A 13463-nucleotide genomic window follows, 5' to 3' on the forward strand; every position below is an offset into this window, starting at 1 on the left:
CCAGCACACAGCGGCGGTGATGGTTCTCACACAAGCCATAGGGGGCAACATGGCAGAGGTGTTAGAAGTGCACAAATCAGAAGTGGCATTGGACAGAGGGGTTTTATGACCAGGTTGTGGAGTGATTTCGCAATGACCACTGACACGACAGGTAGTGCTGCATCAATTCAAAGTGACAGGAGACAGCATTTGTCCAGTATGGTTATGAACTACTTTTCCTCCCTTATCGATGTTCTCCCTCACAGGTCATTCCCCTTTGATTACTGGGCATCTAAGATAGACACCGGGCCTGAATTGGCAGAATATGCATTACAGCTACTTGCTTGCCCTGCTTCTAGTGTGCAATCAGAAAGAGTCTTCAGTGCTGCTGGTTCAATACTGACCAAAAAAAGGACACATCTGGCTACCCAGAATGTTAATGATCCAATCTTCATTAAAATGAACCAATCATGGATTTCAAATTATTTTGCCCCACCTTCTCCTGCTGACACGTAGCTTGCCTGAAAAATGTCTTGCTTTTGGCCTCCTCTTACTGACTTCTCCAATTCCTCCATTTGCAGCTGCTGAAGTCCACGATAGACCATTTCTATACCTCCCTAAATGGGCTGACACACCCCACAGGGCCGTGGTCACCGCCTGGCGCAAGCACCCATGCGAGTGCCGTTTGCTTGGACAGGTGGGTGCGCCCACTCTGGGGTGACGGCGCTGGCACCGGGTCCCTCATAGTACAATGAAGTGTTTCTGACGGTGGTGGTGTACAACCTACGTCAGACAAACCGTCGTAATATGAGGGGCCCTGTGCCAGTACCACTGCCCACGAGAGAGTGTTTGAACAGTGCTCTACCACTTGCAATACTTACCTCTCCCTGCTCCACCACTGTGTAGTCTGTGCTGTTAAATCCTTCAATGGCACTGCCAATACAAATTTGTTGAAATGATAGATGATAGTTAAAATATAGTTAAAATATACAGGGGCCCTGGCCTCCATTTAGACCAGTTAATTCTTTGTGCCTACTATCACTGTCTGCTACTCAGCAGAGGAGCCCACCCCAGTACCTAGCTATGCCGCCTGTTTAGTCCTGTTACCAATTTTGAACTGCATTTAGCCTACATTTGTATTTTGGCCTACTTACTGTGTCTGCGCCACTCATTACAATTGTCCTCCACTGAACAAAGTTATGCCGCCTGTTTAGTCCTGTTACCAATTTTGAACTGCATTTAGTCAACTTTTTTATTTTGGGACTACTAACTGTGTCTGCACCACTCATTACAATTGTCCTCCACTGAACAAAGCTATGCCACCTGTTTAGTCCTGTTACCAATTTTGAACTGCATTTAGCCTACTTTTTTATTTTGGGCCTACCAACTGTGTCTGCGCCATTTATTATAATTGTCCTCCACTGAACAAAGCTATGCCGCCTGTTTAGTCCTGTTACCAATTTTGAACTGCATTTAGCCTACTTTGTTATTTGTGCCTATATCTGTGTTTCCTCCTCATCCTGCCCATTGCTCAGCCACTGCTAGATGAGTCTGCTGGTACTTTGACCCAGACCACTACATTCCCCTTGCACTCTACACAGCCTGAATCTGACCCTGCTGAAAGCCAGGTTCCCCTTCCCGCATACTATACCACCTTACACGGGGACAAAGAGGAAGGTGCAGATGAAAGTCCAGGTTCCTTCATCAAGTGGGGGGGCATACTCGTTGGCATTGGCACAGGGCCCCTCATAGTACACAAAAGTGTCTCTGGCAGTGGGAGGCGCCACCCGCCGTCAAACACACCGCCGTACTATGAGGGGCCCTGTGCCAGTGCCAACTAGTGGGCCCCCCTGCTTGCTCAGGATCACAGCACTTGCAAAGTTGAAATACTTACCTCTCCCTGCTCCACCGCCGTGACGTATTGCGCGTTTCCTGGGCCCACGAAAATCTTGAGCCAGCCCTACCCCCCACAACTTTAGTCAAATGACCCCCTGTTTTCAATGCCTAACTATTATTATGAAGTAAATTAAGATTTACCAGCTTAGGTAATAAGAATTGATGTTTTTGGCATTAAAATGGGCACTGTAGGTGTTTTCCTGTCCTCCACTCACTGCCGACTTTGATTCCCCATTGACTTGCATTGGGTTTCGTGTGTCAGTCGGCCCCCGACTTTTCGAAATAATCGGCCGATTTCACCTGACCCGACTTTTGACAAAGTCGGGTTTCGCGAAACCCAACTCGATCGTAAAAAAGTAAAAGTCGCTCAACTCTAGTTAAGAGTTTTAACCAGGAGCATTTTGCAGCCCTTCGATTGGGCAGTGCCTGAATTGAAGCGGATTCCGTTGCATGGTTATTTAAAGAAGTGACATACACTTTTCTTCTCACACATACCCTTAACCCATTAGTGACAGAGCCAATTTGGTACCTAATGACCGAGCCAATTTTTACAATTCTGACCAGTGTCACTTTATGAGGTTATAACTCTGGAACGCTTTAACGGATCCCGCTGATTCTGAGATTGTTTTTTCGTGACATACTGTACTTCATGATAGTGGTAATATTTCTTCGATATTACTTGCGATTATTTATGAAAAAAAGTAAATATGGCAAAAAAATTTAAAATTTTGCAATTTTCAAACATTGTATTTTAATGCCCTTAAATCAGAGAGATATGTCACGAAAAATACTTAATAAATAACATTTCCCACATGTCTACTTTACATCAGCACAATTTTGGAAACAAAATTTTTTATTGTTAGGGAGTTATAAGGGTTAAAAGTTGACCAGCAATTTCTCATTTTTACAACACTATTTTTTTTAGGGACCATATCACATTTGAAGTCATTTTGAGGAGTTTATATGATATAACATAACCAAGTATGACACTATTCTAAAAACTGCACCCCTGCTTCACAGGAACTGAAACAATGTGGAAGGAAAAAATGAACATTTAACTTTTTTTTGCAAACATTTTACTTCAGAACCATTTTTTTTATTTTCACAAGTGTAAAAACAGAAATGTAACCATAAATTTTATTGTGCAATTTCTCCTGAATATGCCGATACCCCATGTGTGGGGGTATAATACTGTTTTGGCGCACCGCAGAGCTTGGAAGTGAAGGAGCAACGTTTGACTTTTTCAATGCAGAATTGGCTGGAATTGAGATTGGATGCTATGTCACATTTAGAGAGCCCCTGATGCGCCTAAACAGTGGAAACCCCCCACAAGTGACACCATTTTGGAAACTAGACCCCTTAAGAAACTTATCTAGATATGTGGTGAGCACTTTGAGCCCCCAAGTGCTTCACAGAAGTTTATAACGTAGAGCCGTGAAAATAAAAAATCACATTTGTTTACACAAAAATGATCTTTTCGCCCACAAATTCTTAATTTCGCAAGGGTAACAGGAGAAATTAGACCACAAAAGTTGTTGTGCAATTTCTCCTGAGTACGTCGATACTCCATATGTGGGGGTAAACCACTGTTTGGGTGCACCGCAGAGCTTGGAAGAGAAGAAGTGCCGTTTTACTTTTTCAATGTAGAATTGGCTGGAATTGAGATCGGCGCCATGTCGCGTTTGGAGAGCCCCTGATGTACCTAAACAGTAGAAACACCCCACAAGTGACCCCATTTTGGAAAATAGACCCCCATGGAACTTATCTAAATGTGTGGTGAGAACTTTGAATGCCCAAGTGCTTCACAGAAGTTTATAATGCAGTTGTGAAAATAAAAAAAATATTTTTATTTTTTTGCCCCCAAGTTTTTATTTTCACAAGGGTATCAAGAGAAATTGGACCCCAAAAGTTGTTGTCCAATTTGTCCTGAGTAAGCTGGTACCCTATATGTGGGGGTACACCACTGTTTGGGCACACGGCAGAGCTCGGAAGGGAAGGAGCGCCGTTTTGGAATGCAGACTTTGATAGCATGGTCTGCGGGCATTATGTTGCGATTGCAGAGCCCCTGATCTACCTAAACAGTAGAATCCCCCCACATGTGACCCCATTTTGTTAACTAGACCCCCAAGGAACTTATCTAGATATCTGGTGAGAACTTTGAATGCCCAAGTGCTTCACAGAAGTTTATAATGCAGAGTCGTGAAAATAAAAAATATTTTTTTTTTCCACAAAAAAGATTTTTTTGCCCCCAAGTTTTTATTTTCACAAGGGTAACAAGAGAAATTGGACCCCAAAAGTTGTTGTCCAATTTATTCCGAGTACGCTGATTCCCCATATGTGGAGGTACACCACTGTTTGGGCGCACGGCAGAGCTCAGAAGGGAGGGAGCAACATTTGACTTTTTGAGCGCAAAATTGGCTGTCATGTTTGGAGACCCCCTGATGTACCTAAACAGTGGAAACCCCCCAATTCTAACTCCAACCCTAACCCCAACACATCCCTAAACCTAATCCCAACCCGATCCATAATCCTAATCACAACCCCAACGATAATCACAACCCTATCCCCAAAACAACCCTAATCTCAACCCTAACCATAACCCTAATCAAAACCCTAAATCCAACACACCCCTAATCCTAATTTCAACCCTAACCTCAAACCTAACCCTAATCCCAATACACCCCTAACCCTAATCCCAACCCTAACATTAACCCTAATCCCAAACCTAACCCTAATCCCAAACGTAACCCTAATGCCAACGCTAACCCTAATACCAACCCTAATCCAAACCCTAACTCTAATCCCAACTCTAACCCTAACTTTATCCGCGACCCTAGCCCTAACTTTAGCCCCAACCCTAGCCCTAACTTTAGCCCCAACCCTAACCCTAGTCCTAACTCTAACTTTAGCCCCAACCCTAACCCTAGCCCTAACCCTAACTTTAGCCCCAACCCTAACCCTAGCCCTAACCATAATTTTAGCCCCAACTCTAGCCCTAAATTTAACCTTAACCCTAGCCCTAACTTTAGCCCCAACCCTAACCCTAGCCCTAAGGCTACTTTCACACTTGCGTCGTGTGGCATCCGTCGCAATCCGTCGTTTTGGACAAAAAACGGATCCTGCAAATGTGCCCGCAGGATGCCTTTTTTGCCCATAGACTTGTATTACCGATGGATGGCCACACGTCGCGTCCGTCATGCACTGGATCCGTTGTGTTTTGGACCGTCGTCACAAAAATTTTTTTCAATGTAACCTTTTTTTTGTACATCGCTTCCGCCATTTCCGCACATGCGTGGCCGTAACTCTGCCCCCTCCTCCTAGACTGGGCAGCGGATGCGTTGAAAATCTGCATCCGCTGCCCATGTTGTACACAATTTTCACAATGTGCGTCGGTACGTCGGGCCGACGCATTGCAACAGCCCCGTACCGACGCAAGTGTGAAAGAAGCCTAACCCTAGCCCTAACCCTAACCCTAAATTTAGCCTCAACCTTAATCCTAAATTTAACCCTAACCCTAACTCTAATTTTAGCCCCAACTACTCTCTCCTGCCGGCCGGCAGATGGCGGCAGATAGCGGACGCACTGCGCATGCGCCCGCCATTTTCTTTCCCGATGAAGAAGCCAGCGGGCAGGAGGGGACGCAGGAGGACCCAGGGACACCGGTAAATATAACAGGGTCCCCGAATCCCCCTATTTCTCTGTCCTTTATGTTCTTTGGGGTCTCGGCTACCCCCAGCAGCCGAGACCCCAAAGATCCTCCGGGTCCCGGCTGGCGGGCGCATGCGCCCGCCATTTTTTTGCCGGAAAAAGATGGCGGCGCCCATCGGGAGCCACGAGGAGCACTGGGGGAGACAGGTGAGTATCGGGGGGCTATCGGGGACCCCATTTCTCTGTCATCTGATGTGCGATCACATCGGAGGACAGAGAAATTAAAAGGAAAATCGCGTTGTTTTTTTTTTGCGATCGCCGGTAAACAGTTAATTACCGGCGATTGCAACTCGGAGGTCAGTAAAAAACCCCGAATCATGTTCTCTGGGGTCTCGGCTACCCCCGGCAACCGAAACCCCAGAGAAAATCCGACTCTGGGGCGGCGCTATTCACTTTTTCCACAGCGCCGTTAATTAACGGCGCTGTGGTTTAATTACCCTTAGCTGCCACCGTTAAAAGGCGTATCGGCGGTCGTTAAGGGGTTAAAACAGGACTGTACTTTCAACAAACTTTCCATAAATCAATAGTACAGGTGATTATAAGAAACTTTATAATATAGCTGATCAGAGATATTCCCCTCTTGAAGTTATCATCAACTGTGAAAAAACAGTTCAAGTCTTAGAAGTGATGGCTTACTGGTGTCATGTGACACAGCCCACTACACTCTTTGGAGAAGGGAAGGGGGTGGGAATGAGGAGCAGGAAAGGAAGAGAAAGACAGAAAACCATGGCACATCAGAGGTTGAGTCAGATTAACACAGGTCAGCTCTGCTGTATAATGTTCTCTACGTTGCAGTTAAAAAGTGAATTCCCCTCTCTGTACTGTACTGTCTTGGGGAATATCACTGCAGCTCCTTTCCTTTCCCCCACCCTCTGAGCTCTCAGGGGATTACAAGTTACAGAGCATGCAGAAGGTAAAACTAGTGAGAATGCAAGATATGTTAGATAATTGCTGCAAATTGTGTTAATCCTCATGTACACATACAGGACAGCTAAGTCTGAAAAAATCTTTAAAGCACAGTTACTTTTTAACCCAAATAAAAAAAATTGAAATAAAAGAATTACCGAAATCTCGCTATTCATTTAAGCTCCCAAACAAATCTGCAGATGAATCAGTAATTCCACTAAACGATGTTAGTGCAAATCAGATCCATAATCTGAATATGGCTGTTTTGGTGATGGGCACATGGATTTCTGCTATCCTTAGGGTTCTTGAACGCGACCGTATTTTTAGTCCAAGCGCGATCCATAAAAAAAACAGATCGCACTTGGGCCAATTTTATTCAATTAGGCAGTGCAGATGGGTGATGACCAATTATTTTAACTTACCAATTCAGCATGTAAAAAAAAATCTCAGCATGTATGAGATTGCATGAGACTCACCTATTCAAGTCTGTGGTTATGATAACAAAAATTGGATGCCACAGTATAACACATGGATACTTTGCAATTCTGTAATATTGGAAGCTGTAACTGGTCTTGTAAATGATTAAAAGATGCTGCAAAAAAAAGAAAAATGGATTGTACATGGATGACTAGCGAGATAAAAATCATCCCACTTTTCTGGATGAGACTTGTTTTAAACAGTTGTGTCAACTTACGCTTACTCAGATAAATGGAACAGTTGCAGTTTGAAAATTCACCCTTTCGTCAGAGCAGAGATATCTAAGCCCGGCAGTGTTATTAAATAGTGAATACATTCATTGATTTTATTATTTTCCTGATACTCCATTTCATTTTACCTTGTAGGTATCATAATTGGATGTTTTGTGGGACTTTTCCTCTCATTTATCATCTTCGCTTTGATAACCACACTGAGAAAGAAAAAAGTTCATGTAAGTTACATAATCCAAGCAGCAATGTGAATGGAGTAGAACCAGGTTGTGTCTGGTTCCACCATCAGAGGTAGATTAGTTAAGCATGTAACTCCACAATAAGGGTAGGTGCACACGTCAGGATTTCTTGCAGAAATTTTCCTGACAAAAACCGCATGCGTTTTTTTCGCGTTTTTTCATGCGTTTTTGACGCGTTTTTGGTGCGTTTTTCCCAAATGCATAGAACGCAGAAAATCCACAAAATTAATGAACATGCTCCTTTTTTTACCGCGATGCATATTTTTCGCGGAAAAAAACGCATCATGTGCACAAAACATGTAGAATGCATTCTAAATGATAGGATGCATAATGTATGCATGTTTAATGAGTTTTTATAGCGTTTTTACCGTGAAAAAATGCGAAAAAAACGCAAAAAAAAACCTGAACGTGTGCACATAGCCTAAGGGAGAGTACTCCACAGTTAGGCTATGTGCACATGTTCAGGTTTTTTTGCTTTTTTTCACTTTTTTTGCGGTAAAAACGCTATAAAAACTTATTAAAAAGGCATACATTATGCATCCTATCATTTAGAATGCATTCTGCATGTTCTGTGCACATGATGCGTTTTTCCCGTGAAAAAAATGCATCACGGTAAAAAAAGCAGCATGTTCATTAATTTTGCGGATTTTCTGCGTTTTTCCTGCTATTCTATGCATTTGGGAAAGATGCACAAAAAACGCACAAAAAACACATCAAAAACGCATGAAAAAATGCGAAAAAAAACTCATGCAGCAGAAATGTCCGGTTTTTGTCAGGAAAATTTCTGCAAGAGATCCTGACGTGTGCACATACCCTAAGGCTAGGTTCACTTTTGTACCGTGTATTCCACTGGACGTATACGCCCAAATTGCACACAACTTTAATATAATAATAATCTTTATTTTTATATAACGCTAACATATTCCGAAGCGCTTTACAGGTTGCACACATTATCATCGCTGTCCCTGATGGGGCTCACAATCTAAATTTCCTATTAGTATGTCTTTGGAATGTGGGAGGAAACCGGAGTACCCGGAGGAAAACCACACAAACACGGAGAGAACATACAAACGCTTTGCAGATGTTGTCCTTGGTGGGGTTTGAACCCAGAACCGTGCTGCCCCCCGATTTTAATGAGATGTATATGACAGCATAAAGATTAAAATGGACAAAACACTGTCAAAAATGTTCTCCTGACTGTGTTTTGTCATAGTTATGTCAAATGAAAAAACATAGTTGACCACATGTTTTTTTTGGGGTTTTTTTTGTCTCCAAAAAGCCATATGAAAGATGTATACATTTTTTTCTCTATTACTCCATTATTCTCGATTGGAGTCATATTGCAGTGTATAGCACTATGTTTTAATATGCTTAACTCCTTAGCGACCGCCGATACGCCTTTTAACGGCGGCCGCTAAGGGTACTTAAACCACAGCGCCGTTAATTAACGGCGCTGTGGAAAAAGTGAATAGCGCCCCCCTGAGGCCGATTTTCTCCGGGGTCTCGGCTGCCGCTGGTAGCCGAGACCCCAGAGAACATGATTCGGGGTTTTTTTAACCCACCCCGCATTTGCGATCGCCGGTAATTAACCGTTTACCGGCGATCGCAAAAAAAAAAAGCGATCTCTTTTTAATTTCTCTGTCCTCCGATGTGATCGCACATCGGAGGACAGAGAAAAGGGGTCCCAGGTGGCCCCCCAATACTCACCTAGCTCCCACGATGCTCCTCGTGGCTCCCGGTGGGCGCCGCCATCTTAAAAATGGCGGGCGCATGCGCAGTGCGCCCGCCGGCCGGCCCCGCGAGAATCTTTGGGGTCTCAGCTGCCGGGGGTAGCCGAGACCCCAAAGAGCATGATCGGGGTCGGTTTTACCGACCCCTGTTTTGCGATCGCCGGTAATTAACTGTTTACCGGCGACCGCAAAAAAAAAAAAGAAAAAAAAAAAAAGTAAAGTGTAATTCTCTGTCCTCTGATGTGATCGCACATCAGAGGACAGAGAAATAGGGGGATTCGGGACCCTACAATACTCACCTGTGTCCCTGGATCCTCTTGCTGCTCCTCCTGGCCGCCGGCAGAAGAAAATGGCGGGCGCATGCGCAGTGCGCCCGCCATCTGTCTCCATCTGCCGGCCGGCAGGAGAACAGCAGATAGGGCTAAAATTAGGGTTAGGGGTTGGGTTAGGGGTAGGGTTAGGGGTAGGATTAGGGTTAGGGGTAGGGTTAGGGGTAGGGTTAGGGGTAGGGGTAAGGGTAGGGGCAGGGGTAGGGTTAGGGGTAGGGTTAGGGTTAGGGCTAGGGTTAGGGCTAGGGTTAGGGCTAGGGTTAGGGCTAGGGTTGGGGCTAAATTTAGGGTTAGGGTTGGGGCTAAATTTAGGGTTAGGCTTCTTTCACACTTACGTCGGTACGGGGCCGTCGCTATGCGTCGGCCCGACATACCGACGCACGTTGTGAAAATTGTGCACAACGTGGGCAGCAGCTGTAGTTTTTCAACGCATCTGCTGCCCAATCTATGTCCTGGGGAGGAGGGGGCGGAGTTACGGCCACGCATGCTCGGTCAGAAAGGGCGGATGCGACGTACAAAAAAAGTTTCATTGAACGTTTTTTTGTGCCGACGGTCCGCCAAAACACAACTGATCCAGTGCACGACGGACGCGACGTGTGGCCATCCGTCACGATCCGTCGGCAATACAAGTCTATGGGCAAAAAACGCATCCTGCGGGCACATTTGCAGGATCCGTTTCTTGTCCAAAACGACAGATTGCAACGGATGCCAAATGACGCAAGTGTGAAAGTAGCCTTAGGGTTAGGGTTGGGGCTAAAGTTAGGGCTAGGGTTGGGGCTAAAGTTAGGGTTAGAGCTGGGATTAGGGTTAGGGTTTGGATTAGGGTTGGTATTAGGTTTAGGGTTGGCATTAGGGTTACGCTTGGGATTAGGGTTAGGTTTGGGATTAGGGTTAAGGTTAGGGTTGTGATTAGGGGTGTATTGGGATTAGGGTTAGGTTTGAGGTTAGGGTTGAGATTAGGATTAGGGTTGTGTTGGATTTAGGGTTTTGTTATGTTTGCTAATGACAGGTGTTATGAAGGCAATCCAGAAACACAGTGTGCTTAGCGATCAGAGCGCACACAGTGATCTGACAAATACCCAAAAATACAAGAACGAGCTCTGAGACGTGGAAACTCTGTAGACTGCACACCTGATCCTATCCTAAACACAACTAAAAGCGGCTGTGGATTGCGCCTAACAACTACCTAGGCAACTCGGCACAGCCTAAGAAACTAGCTAGCCTGAAGATAGAAAAATAGGCCTGACTTGCCCCAGAGAAATTCCCCAAAGGAAAAGGCAGCCCCCCACATATAATGACTGTGAGTAAGATGAAAAGACAAAACGTAGGGATGAAATAGATTCAGCAAAGTGGGGCCCGATATTCTAGGACAGGGTGAGGACAGTAAAGCGAACTTTGCAGTCTACAAAAAACCCTAAAGCAAAACCACGCAAAGGGGGCAAAAAAAACCCACCGTGCCGAACTAACGGCACGGCGGTACACCCTTTGCGTCTCAGAGCTTCCAGCAAAACAAAAGACAAGCTGGACAGAAAAAAAAGCAACAAAAAAGCAAAAATCACTTAGCTATACAGAGCAGCAGGTCACAGGAACAATCAGGAGAAGCTCAGATCCAACACTGAAACATTGACAAGGAGCAAGGAAGACAGAATCAGGTGGAGTTAAATAACAAAGCAGCCAACGAGCTCACCAGAACACCTGAGGGAGGAAGCTAAGAAGCTGCAGTACCCCTTGTGACCACAGGAGTGAATTCAGCCACAGAATTCACAACAGGGTTTTGATTAGGGTTATGGTTAGGGTTGACATTAGGGTTGTTTTGGGGTAAGGGTTGGGATTATCGTTAGGGTTAGTGATTAGGATTATGGATCAGGTTGGGATTAGGGTTAGGGGTGTGTTGGGGTTAGGGTTGGAGCTAGAATTGGGGGGTTTCCACTGTTTAGGTACATCAGGGGGTCTCCAAACACGACAGCCAATTTTGCGCTCAAAAAGTCAAATGGTGCTCCCCCCATTCTGAGCTCTGCCGTGCGCCCAAACAGTGGGTTACCCCCACATATGGGGCATCAGCATACTCGGGATAAATTGGACAACAACTTCTGGGGTCCAATTTCTCTTGTTACCCTTGTGAAAATAAAAACTTGTGGGCTACAATATCTTTTTTGTGAAAAAAAAATATTTTTATTTTCACAACTCTGCATTCTAAACTTCTGTGAAGCACTTGGGCATTAAAAGTTCTCACCACACATCTAGATAAGTTCCTTGGGGGGTCTAGTTTCCAAAATGGGGTCACTTGTGGGGGGTTACTACAGTTTTGGTACATCAGGGGCTCTGCAATCGCAACATAATGCCCACAGACCATTCTATCAAAGTCTGCATTCCAAATAGGCGCTCCTTCCCTTCCGAGCTCTGCCGTGCGCCCAAACAGTGGTTTACCCCCACATATGGCACATCAGCGTACTCGGGATAAATTGGACAACAACTATTGCAGTCCAATTTCTCCTGTTACCCTTGTGAAAATAAAAACTTGGGGGCTACAATATCTTTTTTGTGAAAAAAAAAAATATTTTTTATTTTCACAACTGCATTCTAAACTTCTGTGAAGCACTTGGGCATTCAAAGTTCTCACCACACATCTAGATAAGTTCCTTCGGGGGTCTAGTTTCCAAAATGGGGTCACTTGTGGAGGGTTTCTACTGGTTAGGTACATCAGGGGCTCTGCAAACGCAACATAATACCCGCAGACCATTCTATCAAAGTCTGCATTCCAAAATGGCGCTCCTTCCTTCCGAGCTCTGCCGTGCGCCCAAACAGTGGTTTACCCCCACATATGGGGTACCAGCATACTCAGGACAAATTGGACAACAACTTTTGTGGTCCAATTTCTCATGTTACCGTTGTGAAAATAAAAACTTGGGGGCTAAAAAATCTTTTTTGTGGAAAAAAAAATATTTTTTATTTTCACGGCTCTGCATTATAAACTTCTGTGAAGCACTTGGGCATTCAAGGTTCTCACCACACATCTAGATAAGTTCCATGGGGGGTCTAGTTTCCAAAATGGGGTCACTTTTGGGGGATTTCTACTGTTTAGGCACATCAGGGGCTCTCCAAACACGACATGGCGTCCGATCTCAATTCCAGCCAATTCTACATTGAAAAAGTAAAACGGCACTCTTTCTCTTCCAAGCTCTGCGGTGCGCCCAAACAGTAGTTTACCCCCACATATTGGGTATCGACGTAGTCAGGAGAAATTGCACAACAACTTTAGTGGTCTAATTTCTCCTGTTACCCTTGTGAAAATTAAAATTTGTGGGCAAAAAGATCATTTTTGTAGAAAAAATGCTATTTTTTTTTTCACGGCTCTACATTATAAACTTCTGTGAAGCACATGGGGGTTCAAAGTGCTCACCACACATCTAGATATGTTCCTTAAGGGGTCTAGTTTCCAAAATGGGGTCACTTGTGGGGGGTTTCCACTGTTTAGGCACATCAGAGGCTCTCCAAACGCGACATGGCGTCCAATCTCAATTCCAGCCAATTCTACATTGAAAAAGTAAAACGGCGCTCCTTCACTTCCAAGCTCTGCGGTGCGCCCAAACAGTGGTTTACCCCCACATATGGGGTATCGACGTATTCAGGAGAAATCACACAACAATTTTTGTGGTCTAATTTCTCCTGTTACCCTTGTGAAAATAAGAATTTGTGGGCGAAAAGATCATTTTTGTGTAAACAAAATCGATTTTTTATTTTCACGGCTCTACGTTATAAACTTCTGTGAAGCACTTGGGGGTTCAAAGTGCTCCCCACACATCTAGATAAGTTCCTTAAGGGGTCTAGTTTCCAAAATGGTGTCACTTGTGAGGAGTTTCCACTGTTTAGGCACATCAGGGGCTCTCTAAACGTGACATGGCGTCCGATCTCAATTCCAGCCAATTCTGCATTGAAAAAGTCAAACGGCGCTCCTTCACTTCTAAGTTC

At 44.6% G+C, this 13463-nt stretch overlaps 1 protein-coding gene across 8 annotated transcripts in view; it reads left to right on the forward strand.

Annotated features, from left to right (window-relative positions):
* LOC138656775 (uncharacterized) overlaps positions 1-13463 on the forward strand; it is a 304597-nt gene that overhangs the window by 265453 nt on the left and 25681 nt on the right. For 7 of the 8 annotated variants that reach the window (XM_069744017.1, XM_069744011.1, XM_069744013.1 and 4 more), the window contains one exon: positions 7332-7417. The exons of the other annotated variant lie outside the window; for it this stretch is intronic. In XM_069744017.1, coding sequence (XP_069600118.1) covers positions 7332-7417 — 86 coding nt within the window. The remainder of the gene's footprint in view (positions 1-7331; positions 7418-13463) is intronic. 8 annotated transcript variants of the gene reach the window in all.

The sequence above is a fragment of the Ranitomeya imitator genome, chromosome 1 (assembly GCF_032444005.1).
Source record: "Ranitomeya imitator isolate aRanImi1 chromosome 1, aRanImi1.pri, whole genome shotgun sequence".
NCBI lineage: Eukaryota > Metazoa > Chordata > Amphibia > Anura > Dendrobatidae > Ranitomeya > Ranitomeya imitator.